Here is a 21,935-nt window from a genome sequence, read left to right on the forward strand (position 1 = left end):
TATATATATATATATATATATATCCTATAAGAATTGTGCACCATGTGTCATCTAGAATTAGATCAACTTTAGTTTTATGTTAATTTTTTTATATGCGTATATTATTATTTTATTTTGAGATTACATACTATTTTTTGGAATGAAACTCATTTCTATTTCTTTGTCACCATCATGATGATTAGCATTACCGCAACAATTTGAAGCCATCTTTATGAATACCTTTTTTAGGCTTTTTAATTGTTTCGTGGGGTTTTAAGCATATTCACCGTTAGTCATTATGAACAAATTCTTCCCATGTAACTAAGGATTTGCACCGTCTACTTTCTCATTCCGCTGACATTAAATTTATCTACCTAATCTAATGAATACATTTTCTATCCTATGTTTTACATATACAAAACTTCTAAGTCAATTTTAAATTATCTTTTCTTCAATTGATGCCAATCCAAATGTTCTTCAAATATAATCATTTTTTAGATTTGTTATGTGATTTCTTTGTAATTTTGCTCCACATCTATTTTAATATTTTTACTTATTTTTCATGTTTAACTCACATACCAACATATTTCTTGTTGCCCAACACTCTTCCTCTAGCTAACTTTGCCAACTTAATTTTTACTTAAATTTTAATGATATAGTTTTATCTTATAATACTCTTGAGTCGCATCTTTATTTTAAACAAAAAGTTTTTGCCCTTGAATTTATACCCTCATCTATATGTTCGTTCTTTTATATATTCAATCTAAGATATATAAAACTATCATATCTTGGTATCAACTTATCTTCTAGTCCTATTAATTGTATTATGGTCACCTGAAATCTTCACTTTGTCTGTAGTCATTGGCTCTGATACCAGTTGTTGTGGTGTATTTGAAATTTAAAAACGATCGACGACGAAGCAAATAAAATAGCACGAGAAAATTCACACCAAAAAAACACACAGATTTACTTGGTTCGGCAAATTGCCTACATCCACGGAGTTGCAGAAGATTTTACTAATTGAGGAAATGTACACCGCCTGATCACGTCGACAATTACAAATTTTACTCTTCTAACAGTGAATTTTCTCTCTTGTAATCATTTCCCCCACTTTTTTTATACTTTCTCTGTTGTTTTAATTCTTGATTTATTTTAGCTAAGGCATTTCATCAATTTGATTGAATCATGTCATATGCAAAAAACATATATCAAGGCATCTCATTTAAATATTTTTTTTTAAAAAAATATGTCCATAACCATTACAAAAAGGTATGAACTCAATGTTGAATTTTGATATAAATTTATTATAATTTGAAATTCTTAGTTCACTTCACAACTAACAATATTTTATGCTCCATTATTACATGTTTGAATAAAGTCAATGTAGCATCGACTCCTTTTTTATACTTTAATGCACACCAAATCAATTTATGTAGTACTGAATTATACATCTTCTTAAGATCAATTAAATCTATATGATGATCCCTTATTTTCTTTATGTACTTTTCCATTAATTATCTATTCATCTTTCTAAAAAAGATATGCTCATATAGATCTTTATGACATTAAACTATATTGGTTCTCCGAAATTGATATAGTTTTGAAAATCCATGCTGCGTTATTTTTTTTCATTCATTTATGGTCCGAGTCATAAACTTATATTCCTTATAGTATCACAATTTGAACCATTCTATTTGTTCTAAATTGTGATATCAAAATGTTGCTCCAGTCATTCGTCATCTTCCTTCAAAATGTGTCGTATTGTTCATTGTCTTGAATAAAGTCAATATAATGTCGGCACATATTTTTTTCCATCTTAATAAGCATCAAATTAGATTTAGTGGTACTTGATCATTTATTTTTTATGATTAATTAGAATTATATGACAATCTTTTGTCTGCCATATGTATTTTTTCCATTATTTATTTATTTATGTTACCAAAAAAATTATGCCTCATATAAATCTTTGTACATTAAACCACAATTGTTATATGAAATTAATAAAGTTTTTCAACTCCATGCTCTATTTCTCTTATTCATTACTCCATTTTATGAATTATAAACTTGATTCATTTTTGTTAATCATAATTTTAAACATTTATTTTGTTCTAAATATTAGTATCAAAATGCAGCTCCAACCATTTGTTGGTCATCTTAATATTCAAAATCTTATTGAAAATATTTGATAACTAAATCACCGCAATATTCTCTATTTCTCTTGAATTTGTAAGGTTATATGATGTAAACATAAGTCGTTTGACGCATCTTCGTCGGGGCTACCTCTATCCATTTTTCTTAATGAATTTTTAACATACTTTTTAGTTTTATTCATAATATTTCTTCAGTGTAGTCCTTCTTTAACACTCATTTAATAAATTTCTCAAAATAGCTTTTTCATATTTTGTTGATTATTTTTACTATTAATCATGATTTTATTGTCTTCACCTCTATGAAGTCAAGTATAACTTTTCTAATTGCATTTTCATCTCCTTCTATATAAACATCATGAATATTCTCTAAACTTGTCTTATTATAAGATTTATGTACATTTAAATCACATCAAATAAATATTCTTTTTTTTTTCTTGTTGGGTGTTTGAAGATTTGGCCTTGTTGTGTATTTGATTGTTGGGTTTGTTGGTAGTAAGTCGTATTTTTCCTCTTTTTGGGGGAGGTCTCTAAGTTTTCTTTTGTTGTGTGAGTTATATGTGGCGTGTAGTTGAGACCTATTGCCTGCTTTTTTGTAATTTTTTGATTGTGTGGAATAAAACTCTCTATGTATTTTTTTTTCTTTAAAAAAATACGGGGGGGAGGGGGGGGGGGGTTTTTTTTTTTTTCAAAAATTTGTTGTTCAAATATACAATTTATTGTGCTGTCGCTAGGTACAATTTGAGTAAATTAGTCCACTATGTTTTTAATGCTACTTAATACTACTAATATCAAGGATAGCTAATGTTAGCTAATACTATAATTATCATGTTAGGCAAAAAATATTTATTCCTTCTCACTCTTTGCTACAGGACAAATTCTTGAAGATTCTATCAAGTTGGAGTCATTGGATATAACTAGCCACCCCACAATTATTCTGATACCTTCTCGTAGTCAGCTCCAAGCGGTAATTTAAGTTTAATTTTCCGTTACATGAACTAATTCATACGAAAACTAAGAAATAACCTAAAAATGCTTTTTTTTTTTATATAAATTTTGGTTTGGATTTGAGAAAAATATGTTTGGTATATTCGATTAAAATATCTTATTTTTTAAAACACTTAAAAGGTCTAAACATTGTTTTAAGTATTTTAAAAATATATTAATTTATTTTAGATATAAGAAATAATAATATGTCTCATAAGCGTGGGAGCAGGCACCTCACGATCCCTTTTGTGTGATCTCCACGATCAATCCTAATCACATGATTTTTACGATCCAAATGACATTGTTTTGCGAACCCACAAAATTAAGATTTCTGTGATCGTGAAAGTGAGCGAACCACGCAATTTCAGCCCATTATCAAATTATGCTTGATTTTTCTTTTTTTTTTATTTTTAATATATTATTTTCTTTGAATGAACCATTTATATCTTGTTATTTCTTATATTTTGATGACTTTTGGCTATTGCTAAATTATTTGGAGATGTTTCTCATAATTTTTTTATTAGAGTGTTGTATCATTGAATTCCTTTCAGATGGTGTATTTGTAACATGATAGAATCGGTGTGGTGATCTCTCTCGGACGTTTGAAGGCTTTTTTCGTCGTCCAACTTGCTGCCTATTGCTTTTTAACAACTTAAAACTGCAATTTCCACTTTAGGTTTGCTGTCCTTCCACGATTCACGCCTGATTTCAGTTGACATCCTTTCTCTCACTTCCCTCACCCTTCTTACAACCGACTTATTTCTTTTTTTGCTCTTTCACCTCTCATATTCTTGAAGCTTCATCACCTACAACAACAAGAATCTTTATGTAGAGGATTATATCGCTAAGTTTAAGCAACTTATATTGAAGTGTAAGTTAGTTGAGCTTGAGGAGAACACTCTAACTTGATAGCTGGGAGGATTGAAACCGGCTATTGACAATGTGATACAATTATGTCTTTATTGAACATTAGATGATGTTTAAACTCTAGCCTTAAAGGTAGAGAAACAACAATATCACAAAGTAATTGTCACACCTTATAAGCAGAGTTCTATTTGAAGATCAAGCAGCAAGTGTTGTGCACTTAGTGGAACATCTATGTCAATCACAAAGGGAAAAACTAGTTCGGAGTGGAGAACAGGTGGAATCAATTACCACTCATAAATCCATCCCAACAAGTGCGCGAGTGCTATGATTTTGAGCAAAGTGCATCTTATTACTCCAAAAAAAAACTTTCTTTTATTGATTAAGGAACAGTTGAAGAAAGAGAATGATTAAAATAATTGAAATTTTAATAATAGTAATAATTATTATATTAAATGAATTGGTACCAAGGATAAGCGCATCTTTTTTCAATTAGTTGTATACCCTTTTCGAACCAACGAAACTCGGAGAGCGGGTGAGAGATCAAAGAGATCGAGAGATAGAAGAAGGATGAAGAAATCAGAAGACAGAGAAGCAAAGAAGTCACCGCTTGCGTGTGTGAGAGGCTTCGACGCTTGCATAGCCGAAGGAGGAGACGACGTTGTGCCCAAGCTGAAGGAAGGAGAAGAAAGGAGGAGGCGGCGGCGCATGCTCGGTTTCGTGTCTCATCGAAGAAGAGGAAGAAGAAGAGAAGGTAGCCGGCTCGTGCGTGCGGGACAGAGCTCTCAGTCGAGGGTTAGCAGTCGAGGGTTAGCATACGGGACAGAGCTCTCATTCGAGAGCTAGCGTGCAGTCGAATGATTTAACAAGGTATTTAGGAATTTATTAAGGTTAATTAATCGAATTGAAATTATATGTTTATATTTGGGATTTTATTAAGGATAATTAATTGAAATGAATTTATATGTTTATTGACTAAATGCTAACAATAGTTTTAACTTAATTATAAATTAAAGGAAGAAGATCAAAGTTTGGATCAAATCGAATTGTAAGGGGGAAAAATAAACATTGTGTACTGTAAAACAAAACTAACCTTTTAAGGTAAGGATCTATACACTTATTTATTTGTGTCTTTTTTAACTATAACATTAGATATATTTCAAGTTTTAGAATTAGTGGTAAGATTTATAAGAATTTTTTATTCAAAATGTATTTGAAAGAAAAATATTTAAATAAATTAGCTATATTTAATTTTTCTTTTTTAGGATGGAATTCTTATAAATATATGCACCTTTAACTGATATATGTGATAGTCAAAGGAAGTGAGGTGAGGGAATAAGCTTTTATAAAGTCTTTTAAGATAAAAGTGAATGATTACTTTCTTATAAGTATTAAAGTGTTGGTTTAATCAATAAAGACTTTCATATTTGCCTCAGATATTTATTTTTATAACTACATCCATGTTGTAAGTTAAAAAAATCATTGAAATGAATGAAACGAGAAGTGACATGATTATTCACTATTTTTAAAAGGAGGTAATTTAAAGAAAATGAAATTAAATGCTTAAGTCATTCAAGATTAGACTTATATGGTCTTGACAGGGAATACAATGTACTTGCCCACAAAAGGAGAAGTGGAAATGGTAAAGATGTACTTTCGGGTGAAAAAAATTTTAGAGGGTACTTACGTGTACAATTTTGAGGATATCTTCGGGTATGACAATAATCTTGAGATGACTTCTTAAAGAGATAAAAAATAATAAGTACTTAAAGTGAAATAGAAAGGGTTACATTAGAAATTAAATCTTTTAGTTTTGATTTATCATAAATTGAATATCTTTGTGACATTCATGCGTAACATTTGCATATTAATTTAATACATAATAATATTGTGAATGCCCACTAAGTCGTGAAAAATTTATTGTTGAATTTAATTGTTTCTTTCGGAAAAGATTGATATGTCTGACGTGAGCTAATTAGTTTACAGGAGGACAACTGTTGATAGGTATTATGATATTGTTATAGTTATTATACTATTTATTTATTTATAATGATATATTATTGTGTGTTGATTTGAGTATTATTTTACTTGTATTTTATATTGTTTATTTTTTATTGATTTAAATTTTTATTTAGTGTACATTGTGATTTTTAGTGGCTCTTTTTATTATTAAAATTTATAATAGAATATTGAATGTTTTAAAAGAAAGGTTTAATCTTCTGGTTGTTGCTTCTGAATGGATTAAAATTGGTTTTAAATTGAGTCCTTGGGAGAGATTCCAACTAGATTAAAATTATATTGCATTAGAAGGTAGTGAGCCTGAGAAGCAAATACCATAAAAGAGACAACATTTGTTGAGGGAATCGTCGGATATCATGACCGACCCTTTACCTCTTGAGTGGTTGTCACTTAAAGATGATCAACATGCCATAGATTTTATTCCAGAGTTGGTTCTTCCATATAGACTTGTTTATTGAATGTGCCTAGCCGAGTATGAGAAGTGTGAAAAGCATGTTATAGATTTTTACTTGGATCATGACAATACCCTTCTATATGCAACTCTAGCTCATTTTCAGCTAAAGAATGATGATTATTTATTATAGAAGAATTGACTTTGGAAAGACGTACATGTTTTAGAATTGTCTTGGGTTGGCGTGGGCATAGACTATGTAATGGTGCTCTCACAACCATTACAGTGCAATAACATTGTTATGATGTTAGATAGATTCTAGAAGCCTACTAAGTAGAAGAAAATGCCTCCCTTAGTTGGGGAGAATGACTGGAGAGCGAGCATCTCACAATCCCTTTTCATATGATCTCCACGATCAATCCTGACTGCATGATTGCCACAATCCTGATCATGTGATTCTGCGGTTTCACGGAATTGAAGATTTTCACGATCACAGAAGAGACCAAACCATACAACTTCAACCCATTGTCAAATTCTCCTTGATTTTTTTTCTATTTTTGATTTATTTCCTATTCTTTTATTTTTATTTTTTTATTTTCTACGAGGGACTACTTATATCTTGTTGTTTTCTGTATTTTGAGGACTTTTTAGCTCTTGTTGTGCTATTTGAAGATGTTTCTCCTAATAATCCCTATTGGAACGGTGTATCTTGAATTTTTTTCAGTTGGTGTGTCTATAATCTGATATGATCGACGTACTGATCTCTCCCGGACGTTCAAAGGCTTCTTTCGTCATACAAATTGCTACTTACTACAGTTTGACAGCAGAAAATGATAATTTTCGCTTCCAGTTTACTGTCTTTTCACCCTTCACGCTCAATTTAGTCATGTCACTTTCCTCACCCTTCCTGCAACCTGCCTATCCCTTTCTTTTTTCCTTTCACACCTTCTAATAGCCCTAGATTGACATCACACACTAAAAAACTATACTAAAAAAAGAAAAAATAAAAACAAAAATAAAAAACAAAATTAATCCCAAACAAGGCTTTAGTATTTAGTGCATGTCAGTTTATCGGAGAGTTAAAGGGCATTTTAGTTTATTTAATCAAACTCTCTATCATGCTTTTTTTTTTAACTTTATGGCTTGTGGTAGGAGCTCTTAGGTGTTTTTTTTTCTCTGGATCTCATTTATGTATTTTTTATAATTGAATTTTAACTACGCAGTTTGTTTTTCTGATTTGGCATATAATATTGAATAGGATGAGCCGCTTACAAAACCTGCTTCATCTGTTGTACCAAACTTAATGACGACGGATCCTTTTGTTGCATTGTCTATGGGAGGAAATCCATCTCAACATTGGAGGATAAGTGGTGCTGTAGCTTTGGGAAGTCGCCACTTGAAGGTATGAAGTAGCATTGTTTATTCTATGAATCTTTTTTTATATGTTTATTTGGATGAATGAGTATGTCCTATTTTTCAGAGAGAATTAGTTTATATTTATCTAATATTTTAGGTGATTGTTTTAAGTGTTTTTATCAGGATCCAGATATGTCCTCCGCAGCTTATGATCAATCCCTTCTAACAACAATGATTTGAATCCTATTCAAGCTCAAAAATCTTTGCATTTTATTATGTTAAATGAAAGAATTTGAGATATGGTTTGTATAACTAGTCATTGTAAGATACATTTGCCGTTTAATGGAGAAAATTAAATGTCCTTGAATCTATTATCTGCTAATTCAACTAAAATTCAGTATATATGTGTGATAACTGTTAAATTTAATTTCTTACAAAATAGTAATGCCTATTCTTACATGGAATAGAATGGGAAAGAAAATTTTTAACTTTTCTTATGAGTAAAAGCAAACTACTATACAAAAAAAATAAAGTATTAGGGAAATGGAAAGAGTTGAGCATTGCTATTAACCACTTCTCTCAAAAACCTGAACCAGTAAGAGGGGCAGAAACGCAACAATTTATCAGTTAATATGATTTGGGACATACCTGCTGAATTTGAAGGTGACCCTACATATATAGTCTTACTCATAATAGGATTTTTTCTTTTTCTAACGATCATTGCTGCCCCTCGACCTTGTCCAAATTGTTGGAACACAATGGCTAAACAACTCTCCCAAATGATTGAGCTAAGTGGAGGATGTGAATGTAGCTACCCACCTTAACACGTTCTTCACTTCAGGGATGTTGGATGAGAGGTCATCATTATTCGCGGTTGTAATTGTGACTCATCGTTCTCCTTTCATTCTTATTTAGTGCTTTTGATTGGAATGGGTTAAGAAGCTAATAGAGTTGTGGAAAGATAGTGGATTGGTTATGGTTAATGGATCGCTGGGAAAGTGATGACTATTAGGGTTCCTAGATGGTGTGGGAAGATTGAGGGCTGGGTTAGGAGATTAGTAGGATGGATAGCAGAGGAGGTAGTGATGACCGATGAAATCCGGCATAATTTGCAATTGGAGGGGCTGTCTGGTTGCAAGGACACAACAGGATTCTGCTGTCAAACTGTACTTGGCAGCAGGTGTAGCAAAGTAGGAGGTCTTTGGACATCAGGGATAGATCACCACCTCAATCCAATCAAGTTACAAGCATATAAACGGAGAGAAATTAAAAGATACAACACTAAAATAGAAAAAAATTAGAGAAAAATAGTCTATAATATATAAGCCAAACTAAAAGTCCCCAAAATTTTGAAATAACAACATATAAATAGACCCTCCTTAGAAGTAACTCTAGTTAGACTTCAAATAGTATAAAAAGGGGACCCAAGGGCTTGACAGCAGCAACGAAGCAGGAAAGTCCCACAACATGACTTTTTTGAATGGAATCCAACCATGGTTCCCACATACGTGGGAGTTCCGTGAAATAGCCTACTCTACGTCACTTTTCTCGGATAAGAGAGACTTTTTCTTCTTCTTTGGAAGCATTCCTTGTTGTACAATGACTAGTCAGTGATATTAAAAGCAGCCGAAATGTTAATTTCCTAGTTGATCAATCTTGTAGGCATTGCCATTACTTTTTTTTAACAATCCTAAATGTGCTATTAGCTCTAACCTTGAGCTTCTAAATGAATCAGTAGGAAATCACTCCTTCAATATGATCCATACCAACTTACCTTCTTTGAAAATCATAGCTTTTTTTGGACTTATTACCTTATTTTTTATATTTGGTATTTTGTTTTTCATTTTTTTTCCTTGCTTATGTAGGCCCTGAATACTTTTTACTCAAAACTTTTGCATTAGTGCTAAGCTCAATAGCTGAAAATATCGACACCAATTCCAATAGTGTCTCTTTTCTTAAAGTTTTTTCTGATGCAGGTGAATTGGCTGCATTATATGAGAGTTGCCTTGGTTAGACTGACATCTACATTTGGCTTAGTGACATTTTGCTATAAAATTTGTAATGCCATATTTACATTAATCACATGAAACTTCTTTTTTGCTTTCCTAAAATCTTGTAGCGATCAGGATGAATTTGTTTATATTTTATAGCAGTCGTCTTGGTTAAACTGATGTCTAAATTGTTGAAAGCTTAAGATTTCAATAAACCAAACTAGGGATGATTGTTTTGACATAAGATAACATCCAATGTATGAGTGAATCAAACTTCCCTTTAGAGGTATAGTTGCGCAGTTTCCTCCATAACTGTAAAGTTAGTATGATTCATCATTTATCCTTTAATGAGTTAGCTTTAGTGGCATTTTATGCAGCAAGTGTATGGATATAAATCCATTTTGTATTTTAACTTGAGCATGGACATCAATATCAGAAGTCAGAACAAAATAATTTAGGAAATTTACATGCTTTCAAACCAATTCTTATTTGTTTACATTTATAACACCTAATGCTTGATATTTATATTTATAAAACTTTCGTGTTATAATCGTATGAATGAAAATGTGTATTTCACTTTTATTAAGTTAATAAAAATGGTTTTTTTTTTCTTATGCGAAGTTGATGGTTTGCGTGTTTTGAATGCAAATAGGAGAGTTTAAGGTGTTCAATATGTAAATATATAAGAATTGTGTGGTATGTACAATAATTTATCTGCTTTTAGCCTCTCAACTATGATTCTAATTGGTGGTTAGCAAAACTAATTTATTGTATCTGTATCATTTTTTATGACTTATAAAATATCCTCTTTTTATGCTGAATCGCTGGTTAGCACTTAAAAGCGCTTCTTTTATGTTAAACTTGCAGGATATTCCTGATGAAGTCTGGGATTGTGCATCGTATGTTAGAATATTGGATATCAGTAACAATTACATTCAAGAATTGCCAGAGAAAATTGGTAGTTTGAAGTTGTTGAATGTATGCTTCTTATGATACATGTTTTAAGTTTTTTTTTTTTTTTTTTTTTTTTTTTTTTTGACTCGTTGGAATTCAGCTTTGAAGATGAGATTCATTTTGAAGTATTAGCTAAATTTGGGGTATTTTATGTCTAAATTGTGTAGAAACTGTACCTGAATACAAATGATTTATCTGATGAGAAGATTAGCTGGGATGGCCTTGCACAGTTGAAGTCTTTAACAATATTATCTTTTAACAGTAACAGGTAAGTCTGTTTTTTGATATTTTAATGTTTTTTCAAGACTTAAAAATTGGTGGAATGGTTTTAAGTTTGTTTTCTTTGGATCTTACAAGTAAATCAGTCAAAATATTATGAAATGCAACTAGATTTGAAACTCCTTTGTAGTTTTTGAGTCCTGATAACTAATTTTGGCTTGTGCAGATTATTTATAGTTTTTTTCATGCATTGTTAGTCTCTCTCTCTACCAAATCAGCTTCAATGTTTTCTCCATGCTTATTATCCGATCTAATTTGTCGGACAAACTGGCATAAAAGAAATGTAAGAGCATTATCTTCGCAAAGAAACGACTTGTATCAGTCCATGGCTTTTGGAAGGTGCGACTATCATGTGGAAGTGTGCCCTTAGAATTGTGTGAACTTACTCCACACTTTTTAAGAAACGCTTTCGTTTTCCTCTATCTCAATGAGGAACTTCTCGTTCTTTCTGTTTGTGTCCATGGGTTTTTACAGAAATCTTTTTGTTTAATTGAACCCTTGATTTCCAGAAAACAATGACGACAATTTGACGCTCTTTTAGATTGAAATTATTTAACAAAAAGTACGAGTCTTATGTATAATTCAAGCTTTTGACATGAAGACTAACTCTCTTGGTGTAACACCAAAAATTTCAAAAATCAAGTAAAAGTTGGCAATTTTAAAATTTACTTTAAATTTTGAATTCCCCAAAATTCAACCGAATCAATTTTATAAAATTCTAAGCAATAAATCAATCAATTCGATATATAGTACTATACATGGATTTAAAACAAAAGAAGATATAAATTTTGAAGCTATAAATTTAATTAACTTAATTAACCCTTAATTAAACTCCTTAATCCCTTAACTATTTATATCCATCTTTTTCCCCACCTGAACACGCATACAATGGCGGTATTCGATTGAACGACTTAGAATAAGGTTAGGATGGTGCTAACTCCTTTACTGTTAAATAGCTCATTGATCATAAAAATATTTGTAAACTCTGTACCATGTGTCTCTTCCACTCTGTCAACTTCAATCCTTTTTACTTCCGTTTGTTTAAGTCGTCTGAATGTCACTCTATTTCTTCCAAGTGTTGTTACTCGAGATCACTTATGATCTTTTTTGCTCGATACCACAGCTCTCGATCTATCTAAAATAGAGACACAACCATGATGTCTTGTGAATCTTTTTTGTTGTTGTTGTTTGTGTCCATTCTAGACGCCGTCACTTGATTTTGTGGCTGACGGAAGTTGTTTTGTATGAAAACCCATGATCTTCTTTATCATTTCTTCCGGGGCCATGAATCTTCTTTCAAACCTCTCCTCCATGGATGTGAAATGCTCCTCCATTATTGAGAAACTTTCCCCTATTTTTGATATGTTGTGGCTAATTTCTTTCTATAATTTCACCCCAAAGTATCTATTTTCTTTACTATCATCGCTCCTTTCACGGTTTCGAAACTCGTGATCCTATGGTTTGGCTTTGTAACTATCTTGAATCCCGACAGGAATGACGCAATTTTGTTAGCAGCTTCCAAAATTGGAAGAGGTTCCATCACTAAGGTACACTCGATCCGGTTGCTGACTTTTGGGATCTTGGATCACGAATGTATCGTGACTGGACATTATGATTCTGTTGTTGTATCGCGAAGACAGAGCGGAAGGAGGAGAAAGATAAAGTTTTAGGGTCTTTGTACGCCACAATCCTCGAGTGGCCATCTTAGCTAGCTCTAATTGAGATTGTATCACGAGGACAGAGCAGGAACAAGAGAAAGATGGAACTTTTGAGTCTTTGTATGCCGCCAAAGACGAAAGTTTTGTATCTTTGTCTTCTGCAAATCGAGTCACAAAGTCATGCAACACTTACCACAATTGTATCACGGTCAATGATTCCCAGCTAGCAATCGAGTAATCGACGACTTCCTAGCTAGATCTATATGATCCCATTGGCTTCTGACCATTTAGCGACTCGAGGGAGGCTGCAAGTCCACAATCCCTATGCGATCGGAACACTTTTAGGTTGTGATTCATCCTTAGGGATCGGAAGCTTTGATACCAATTGATAATAATATAGACATATTTTCCCAAAGAAATTAGGGCAAATACATTATTGTAAGAACATTAAACGTTTAACATGAGGACAAAGATAAGCACCCAAAATTCGAGAGGTAGGCGATCTCTCCCAATTCCTATAATTCAAGGGGTATGAAATCTCTCCCAAATTCTAACCCTCGGACTCACAGACAATTGTCTCATGCATATCTATGGCCTATTAGGGTCTATTTTTACTAAACAATAATAAATTACAAAAGATTATAAAGTGCTCTCAAGCTAATTAAAGGATAAAATTGCACTTAGGCTAGGTACAGGCGTAACAGAAAACTTGTATCTCTTATAAATTAAGGTTTTTCAATTTATGATTTTAGTTGCTTATATTTTTTGTGATTTTCACCAATTTCGTTAATTTTATTTAGTTTTAACTAATACCCCTTTCATTTTATTAAACAGAATAGCTACTTTGCCACCTGCTGTGGGTAGCCTGACCTCTCTTACTATTCTCTATATTGCAAATAACAAGTTAACATGCTTACCAGATGAACTGGGATGTCTGAATCAGCTTCGAGTTCTTAATGCAAACTTCAATAGGTAGTTTTTAATATACAGCTAGTATACTTTATAATAACTATACATTTTGTCCTCATCGAGTAAATTTGGTTTTTTTTCTTTTTTATTTCTCGTCTCTCGGAAATATTTACCACATATCTTACAACTTGAAAATTAAACCTGCTCTAATTGATGTCCTTACTGATATTTTATATAATTTTAATGCCATGAAACTTGTAGAAGGAATGCAATTAGGAGCTTTGTCATGCATACCGCACAATTATTGTGTATTTAAATATCTAAAACCTAAATTTTATTTTGAAAAATTTACATGCTTAGCACAGTACACGATCTTGTGTATTTACATATCTCACACCTACAGTTTCATATTTACATATATAGCACTTTGGTGCTTTAAACTTTTGCATGAAAAGTTATATTTCACTTTTAAAAAGTGATAGTAGTGCTATTTTTGATGCGATATTAAAGATCTCTGTGTGCAAATATTGAAGTTTAGGTGTGAGATGTGTAAATATGCAAAAATGGTGTGCTATTATGCAAATGCCCCTTTTATTTATTTTTTAGCTATACCACTCAATTATTTCACATCACATCAAAAATTCTACCATTTCAACTTTTAAAAGCTGAAATACACTTTTCATGCATAGGTATGGTGGTATGTATGTAAAAATTATAATTTTGGCGTTAGATATGTGAATATTTAGAAATTTAGTGGCATCTATGTAAATCTTCGTCTTATTATTTCAACATGGCGGATAAGCTTGCTTTTTAGATAGAATACATTTTCTTTAGTTGACTTTTATTGTTGACTGGCAGGATTAGCTCGGTGCCTGCAACAATTGGAAATTGTTCCTCGCTTGCTGAGGTTCTTCTTGCATCCCTTTTTATTTCCTTCCATGAGTTGCAATTAATATAAGCAAGCAATTATCATGTACAGCTAACATGTTTTTTCTCTAATTATGCAGATAGATTTATCAAATAATTGTTTGTCCGAATTACCAGAAACATTTGCAAATTTAAAAAGTCTGAAGGTCTGTTTCTTTTTGCAGCTACAGCTAGCATATTTTCTGTAGGGGTATTTATATATATACCACTCAATTCCTTTGTATTTACATGTCTAATATCTGAAATTTACTTTTTAGATTTATAAGACTCAATTCTTTCATATCACATAAAAAATACCACGATTTTACTTTAAAAAAGAGGAATATGCCTTTTCATGCTTAGGAAAGGTGGCCTATATGTAAAAATTGAAGTGTAGGTGTGTAACTACATAAGAATAAGTGGTATGTATGTAAATTTTTCTTTTATTTGTAAACAGAACATGAGTACAAATTATTCAGAAAATTTAGTGTCAAGTTTGTATTTTACCAAGTACGCTATAACAATTTGGTAGTTTGTTTTATTTGTTATATATATATATATATATATATAAGAGTTTGGTGCTTCGACCACACAGAAATCAGCATCCCTGTGGCCTATTGTTCTCCTTCTCCCCAAATGGCCGTAAGCTTTCTTTTGTTCTCCTGAGAAACCGTATAGTGCTCCAGAAGTAGGGGCTAACCGGTTGGCAGTGATTCTGATCTTCTTGAAGACTCCTTTGAACAAGATGTTCCCGGAGCTTCCGATGTCTATCAGGATGTTGTCGATTTAGTAGTCCTTAATGATCGCAGTAACAACGATAGCTTCGTTGAATGGTTTCCCACTAGCAGGCAGATCGTCATCTGAAAAGATGATTAGGGGGTGGATTGGCGTGGAGCATTTAGCCAGAGTGGCTAAATAGATTTATCTTGTCTTCATCCTTTTGAGACTGGACCTTCATGACTATTCGGGTCCATCTCCTCCAAAGAGGTGGGCACAACTCATATGACTAGGACTACTCTCGCGGGTGTGGGCTCATTGTTGCTGCCTTCAGCAGGGGCTTTGTCGTGTCGTTGAGTGTGCGCTTCTGGGGCTATGAACTCTTTCAATTTTCTCGTTTTGATCAGTTCTTTGAAGAGATTCCAAAGATGCTGACATTCTTCGGTATCATTCCCATGTACACGATGATTTACACTGTAACGGTTAGGATCATGGGCATGTGCACCGGCCTTCAAGGGAAAGGCTCTTTAAAATACACTTCACTCTGGATGGTAGCTACTACTTCAACCATCAGAACTCTGGGAGAAGGGAGGAGGGGGGGGGGGGGGGGGGGGGGGGTATGGTGGCTTCTTCCTACCATCTTTGCTTTAGTATTTCTTTGATCTCGCTAGGGGCGATCTTCACGAGCGTTCCAGGGCTTTCTCTTTCGGAAATGGGTCTTTTGATCTCGACGATCATCGTGAAGTTGGAACAGTGGTCCTTCCCTCGACCCGATGGTCGAGAGGGTCCATGGAGATAATTACATTCCTCCGCTGAGATGTGATTGTTTGCAAATTGCAGGAGCTCTGCCAACATTTTCGACTTCTGCAAACCGAGCATGTATCAGGACAGTCCTTCGCATAGGCCTTAGGTCAGATCCACATGAGCAACGACAGGCTTCATGTCTCGAAAATCTAGCATTTCTCTTTGAAAACTATTGATGAAGCTCCTCAAGGTTTCAGTGGGCTCTTAACATATCATCAGGAGCGTTTGTGAGCTTTTTGGTGAATTCTGTACATTGGCGAACTGGGCCATGAACGTTTGCTCAAACACGCAGAAAGATGTGATGATCCTATAGACAAATGATTGAACCAACACAGGTCGATTCCCTTAGCGTCATGAAAAAAAACGACAATTCAGTACATCGTTTATCTAGATTAGGCAGACGGCTGATTCCAAGGATGCCAAGTGGTCTGTGTGGTTAGATTTCCCTTTGTAAGTCTCCAGCGATGGGATCCTGAACTTCCTTGACTCCTCAACTTTCAAGATTTCCCTTGAGAAGGGACCTTCTGTTATTGTCTGTCTTCTTCTTCCTCTCATATCATATTCTTCATAATAGTCAGAAGAAAAACTTTTTCTGATTCTCCATCCTTCACTGACTTCTTCAGCATGGTAGTCAAGTATTAGTTTTTCTTTTCTTCGAACAACTTAATGGAATCCGTCATAAACCCTTCCTCTTCAGAATGATCTAAATCGTTTCTGGGTAATCTCACTTGTTCCGAGATCAAGCCAGGAGTCCTCCTCAATCTAACTCTTGGTAAGTTATGAACATGCAGGTCTCGCGTTGGTCATCCTGGCCTTGGTGCTCCTTGCCGCGGCACTTCTTGTTACTTCTTGTTGGGGTGCTTTTTGCTAAGGTGCTCCTTGTTGTGGTACTCCTTGCTGAGGTACTCTCACTATTTGTAGTGGATATTGCGTTTGAGTCACTTACCTCGACGACCCAGTATGCGTTTTGGTTCTTCAGTGGGTATGTGACACGTCTCTCATGTTGTATATTTCTTTCCTCATTGATTCGCTCAACTCATTTGTTGGATCAGGAAGTCTCTAGTGATGTCCATCGTCATTCTAGGGCGTTCTTCAGGTGATTGGGATCTATGTTACAGAGCTTGCGTCTGAACTCCACGCTCACCGCACATTTCAGGATGTTGAATCCTTTTTAGGACATTGAGTCTCATACTGTTCAAGAGTACATAGAACCTAGTGAAATATTTAGTATCGTAGAAAAGATGTCAGAGAGAGGGAGAGATGCAAAAATCTTGAGAGGGAACCTTAGGAATTGCATTGAGTTGTTATGTCCGATCAGTCGGAGGAGTATGGCTTATCAGAGGTTTTTTGAGTTATAAGGTTTTAGAGGGAGAAAGAGAGAGAGAGAGAGAGGAGCTCGGAAGTCCCTTATAGATAAGGGAGAAAAATCATAAAATAATTGATGTAGTACATTATGTACAATACAATGCTTTCCTCTAATGTATTTACAAAAAGGGAAAATATTTGCATACATAAGACGTACGCAGTGCTGCGTACGTCCAGGGGTTATTCAGGGGGTACAGGGGGGTTAGGGTACAGGGGGTACAGGGGGGTTATATCGGGGTTATACCCCTCTGTAACCCCACTGTAACGTCTTTGCGCAAATATTTTCCGACAAAAAGACTATGACGTTGGTGTCAAGTGTTGTCGGTACGACGCCTGTCCCTAGTGCATAGGTAAAGAGATTGAGTCTCAATTGTTGGGCGGCGCCTTTAATGAAGGATTCCCTGATGTCTTTACTAGTCATGGTGGCTTCTTCCGATAACTGCTCTCACACAGGTGGTCTAGGCTGTCCTTGTGGGATGAATGAGCATAATCGGATCAGCAGGTGTATACACATACATTGTTATTTCTTGAATTTATTCATTTAATTCCATTAATCCTTTTTTTTATTTATGATTTGGTACTTCAGCTTGTCGCTGCTTTAAAGTTGACATTTTTTTTCTTTTATAGATTTTGCATCTGGTGAACAATGACCTAAATTCGCTTCCTTCACATTTATTGAAATGGTGCACAGAACTGGAATTACTTAAGGTTGATCTAGCAGACAGTCATCTTCGTCAGGTATTGAAACCTCTTAATTTAATATGAATTGCTGAGTTTAAATCTAAAAATTATTTCTCAAAATTTTTAAGGGGCATTTCCGTACATACCAACCAGTTCTTATATATTAACATATCTAACACCTAAACTCCACTTTTTTTAACATTTATGCCACCCAAATCTTTGATATCACATCAAAAGTATTACTATTTTAACTTCTAAAATGTAAAATACACCTTTCCATGTTTAGGTAAGGTGGGATGTGCATAAAAATGGAAGTTAACCTGTTAGATATGTAAATACATAAGAAATAAGTATTATGTATGTAAATCATCTTTATTCTTTTAATTTCGATGAATTCAATCTGGGCCGTCAAAAGTAAATCGGATGGCTGAGAAAGGCCAACTACATCAGCTAATTGCACCTTTATAATTATTATAAGAAATTGTGCAAATTCTTAACCCCCATACCTTCTTTTTTTATGTGCAATGTGAAATTTATGTGGCAGATGGATGGATATGAAGAATATGATGCACGCCGGCGTCGCCATTTTGAAAAGGAACTACTTCCATAATTTTATTTATTCAATTTCATTTTTTTTTATTTATTTTCATGTTGAACTATTTAGGAAACTATAGAGCATGGGCAGTCATATTATATTTTGCTGTCACTTTCTCACTCTTATGATTTCATATTAATCTTGATTCGACTTGAAAATAAAAATTGATATATTATTTATCTCGAATTAAACTTGGCTTACAATTTGTTTGCCTACCATTGAGGCTTTGTTGAGAATACTGTGAACCTCCTTTGCGTTGCAGTGCACTCCGGCGTGAAGTTTGTTTTAGTTTGTCGAACGATCATTTCCCAAAGTTCTTTCACAAGAACGGCTATTTAAACAGTTTAAGATTGCAGGTTGCCTTCTTTGTTCTACCAACTTCACTTTGAAAGAAACTTCACCGAAACCTGAAGCTCCTTCAAACGAAGTCTGACTAGCTTGAGAATTAAATTGAAATGTATATGCATGCATGAGGGAAGAAAAATCTAATCATATTGAGTTGATTTTTGCTCTAATCATGCTTGAATGAAAAGGAATGAGTCAATCTTTCGCTTAATTAAGATTGATTGGACCAAAAAGTAGTCAATTATTGCTTACTTGAGATTGATCGATTGGATTCAGACTCAAGTTTGAATCAAGTGTTAAGTTTAGATCTGTTTTATATCTTAGTCACAGGAACCTGTTTGGAACAATTGTCTGCTTGCATTATGTTTCAGTGGTCTTTTCTGGTTCTTCAAAGTGCAATTGTATGCGTTTATTATATATATATATATATATATATATAATCAAGTTATTTAAATTATAATGAATTAATTTTAATATGTATTATATCATCAGATATAGTATTTATTGAATCTTTAAATTTTGATTCTCTATTATTTCACAATTTTGGTAAGGAATGCCTCTGACAAATTTAAGAACATTGGGCATTTATATCTCAATAAAATATAATTAAAAAGAAATGAAAGGAGAAAATAATAAAAAGAGAATGAATGGATGTCATTAGCATGCTATTATTATTATTATATGAGATGTTTATGAAGGAGATAATATAGTAATAGGGTTTATATGGGATAAAGTAATGGGTATTATTAAGTGAGTTATAAATGATATGTTTGAAGAATAAAAAATAAGAGTTCTTATAAATAAAATTAGTTGGTAATAGAATACGAATTAAAAAAAAAAAAAAAAATTTATTATAAAAGTTTGTTTAAAAGTAAAATTTCAGAGATTTGAAAAAAATATAAGGTTACATGTATTTAACTTATAATGATCTTTGTAATAAATTAGATATTAAAGAAAGTGAAAGATATATGCGTTAATAAGCCAAACAAAGAGAGAAAAAAATAAAAAAAAATTTAATTCAAGAAAAATATATTTAAGGATGAAAAATGAAAAATATTTTTCTTAGATGAGGATATTCAATATATGTGAATGAGATATTTTGATAAGCTTCTAAAAATGTGATCGCCTTAGAAAATTTTTTATTTTCATCATTGTATTAGTAAAATAGAAGTTGTGAAGGCTTAAAAAAATGAGATGTGGAAAAATAATAGAACCTCATAGCATTCTAATAAAAGTGGGAAAATTTTCAGGGGATACGAGAATTTCATGGCTTACTAAACTTTCAAAGAGCATATTAATTCCTATTTTTAAAAATGAATGAATGCATGACCGTGTTGGTGTAAACGAACCAAACACGATATGAGCCTCGCCGAACACGAGCAAACGGGCAAGCCCTAGCTCAGCTCGTGTTCGGCTCATTAAACAAAATCACTATTTGTGTTCAGTTCATTTATATTTTGAGCACAAAAAAAGTGTTCTTGTTCAACTCGATTGCTTAACCAGCCGAATATGAACTGTTCACAAGTAGAGTATTTTTGACAACCTTAATCATGCAGTCGTAGGATGTTTAAGTTTGGGGCAAGTTTTAAATTTTATTATTTCTATTAAAACATCATTTAAATAAAATTTAATATATTTTTATTATATTTTTTAATTAATAATTTTACTTGATTATAAATCTTTGTATCGTTGTAGCCAACTAAATTTTTTAAAAATACACACACACACATATATATAAATATATAATTTAATTATTTCAAGTCAAATGAGTAAAACATAAATGAACAAATCTTAGTTTGTGTTCGACTCATTTATATATCGAGCACAAAAAAATTATTCGTGTTCAACTCGTTATCTTAGCGAACGAATAGAACATGAGCTGCTTAATGAGTCGAACACGGCAAACAACGAGTCATTTCAATAGCCCTCCACGAGAGTGTTCAACTTAAGGTAAATATTAAGTTTGGAGTTCGGACGCAAGCTCTGGACGCCATACACCCTAAACTTTTTTTTTTTATTATTTTTTTATTTTCTTTAAGGAGTAACGCGTCTGGCGTCCCAATGTTGCTTGCATTCAAACTACGGATTTTCTCCCCACTTAGGCTCTGTTTGGCGCAGCTGCAGCTGCGCTGCCCCAGGAAGCAGCTGTGGGGAAGCAGCTGCACGCAGCGGCGGGAAAGCTGGCAGTCTGTTTGGCGCAGCTGCGTGAGACCATCTGTCGGGCAGCTGTTTATGAAAAAAAGACCATACTACCCCTGTTTGGTAAAATTGTTTAAAAGAATAGTATAACAACCATCTGTTTATGAATAAAAACTTTTGTATTTACATATCTAACACATAAACTGAAAAAAAAGATTCATATGCAACACAATCTTATGTATTTATATATCTAACACATAAACTTTGAAGTTTTATGACTATTTGCATAGCTCCCAAAGATACAACACATCAACTACAGATAAATAATTCCTGGGGCAGCAATAAGAAGCATGTCCTGTCGAATAATAATTATGAATATCTGTTTCTATACCTAAAATTTTCATTTCACCTTTCTACAACACCAAAACTTTTGAATTTTCAAGTTTTCACAAACATATACACCAGAACTTTTGAATTTTCACAAAAAAATTATATACAAATTTCAGGTTTTCAGGACAAACTTCATATAAATGAAAACATAGAGCTTTCAGATTCTTTAAAAAGAAACGAGAGCATTTAAACTTCAGATTTCCACAAAGCAAAGCAATAGACATTTCTGATTTCTCCCAATGAGGCTTTTAAGCTTTCCAAACTTTCACATGCTACAATTATTTCCAAATTTCTCAAACCAAAACACATAACTTTCAGATATTTGCCAAAACGAAGGGATTGAAACTTTGCATTTTTATAAATAAAGCTAAAGGTCATTTCAATTTTTTTTTTTTAATTGTAACCTTAAACCCTAAACCTAAGCAAGCAACTGCTTTCAAGATTCAAAATGATCAATAA

The 21,935-nt window shown here is 33.1% G+C and overlaps 1 protein-coding gene across 2 annotated transcripts in view; it reads left to right on the plus strand.

Annotated features, from left to right (window-relative positions):
* The window catches only part of LOC110028316 (LRR repeats and ubiquitin-like domain-containing protein At2g30105), a 20,650-nt gene extending 1,561 nt beyond the window's left edge, over window positions 1-19,089 (plus strand). The window contains exons 2-10 of one of the 2 annotated variants that reach the window (XM_020730112.1): window positions 2,999-3,093; window positions 7,646-7,789; window positions 10,602-10,712; window positions 10,856-10,956; window positions 13,460-13,597; window positions 14,393-14,441; window positions 14,542-14,607; window positions 17,954-18,064; window positions 18,865-19,089. In XM_020730112.1, the coding sequence (XP_020585771.1) occupies window positions 2,999-3,093; window positions 7,646-7,789; window positions 10,602-10,712; window positions 10,856-10,956; window positions 13,460-13,597; window positions 14,393-14,441; window positions 14,542-14,607; window positions 17,954-18,064; window positions 18,865-18,879 (830 nt within the window). In that variant the 3' untranslated portion in view covers window positions 18,880-19,089. Of the gene's footprint in view, window positions 1-2,998; window positions 3,094-7,645; window positions 7,790-10,601; window positions 10,713-10,855; window positions 10,957-13,459; window positions 13,598-14,392; window positions 14,442-14,541; window positions 14,608-17,953; window positions 18,065-18,551; window positions 18,811-18,864 lie in introns of those variants that run through there. The other variant, XM_020730111.1, reaches the window with a different exon arrangement.
* Window positions 19,090-21,935: the final 2,846 nt, after the last annotated feature.

Source organism: Phalaenopsis equestris, unplaced genomic scaffold, assembly GCF_001263595.1.
Source record: "Phalaenopsis equestris unplaced genomic scaffold, ASM126359v1 Scaffold000511, whole genome shotgun sequence".
Taxonomy (NCBI): domain Eukaryota; kingdom Viridiplantae; phylum Streptophyta; class Magnoliopsida; order Asparagales; family Orchidaceae; genus Phalaenopsis; species Phalaenopsis equestris.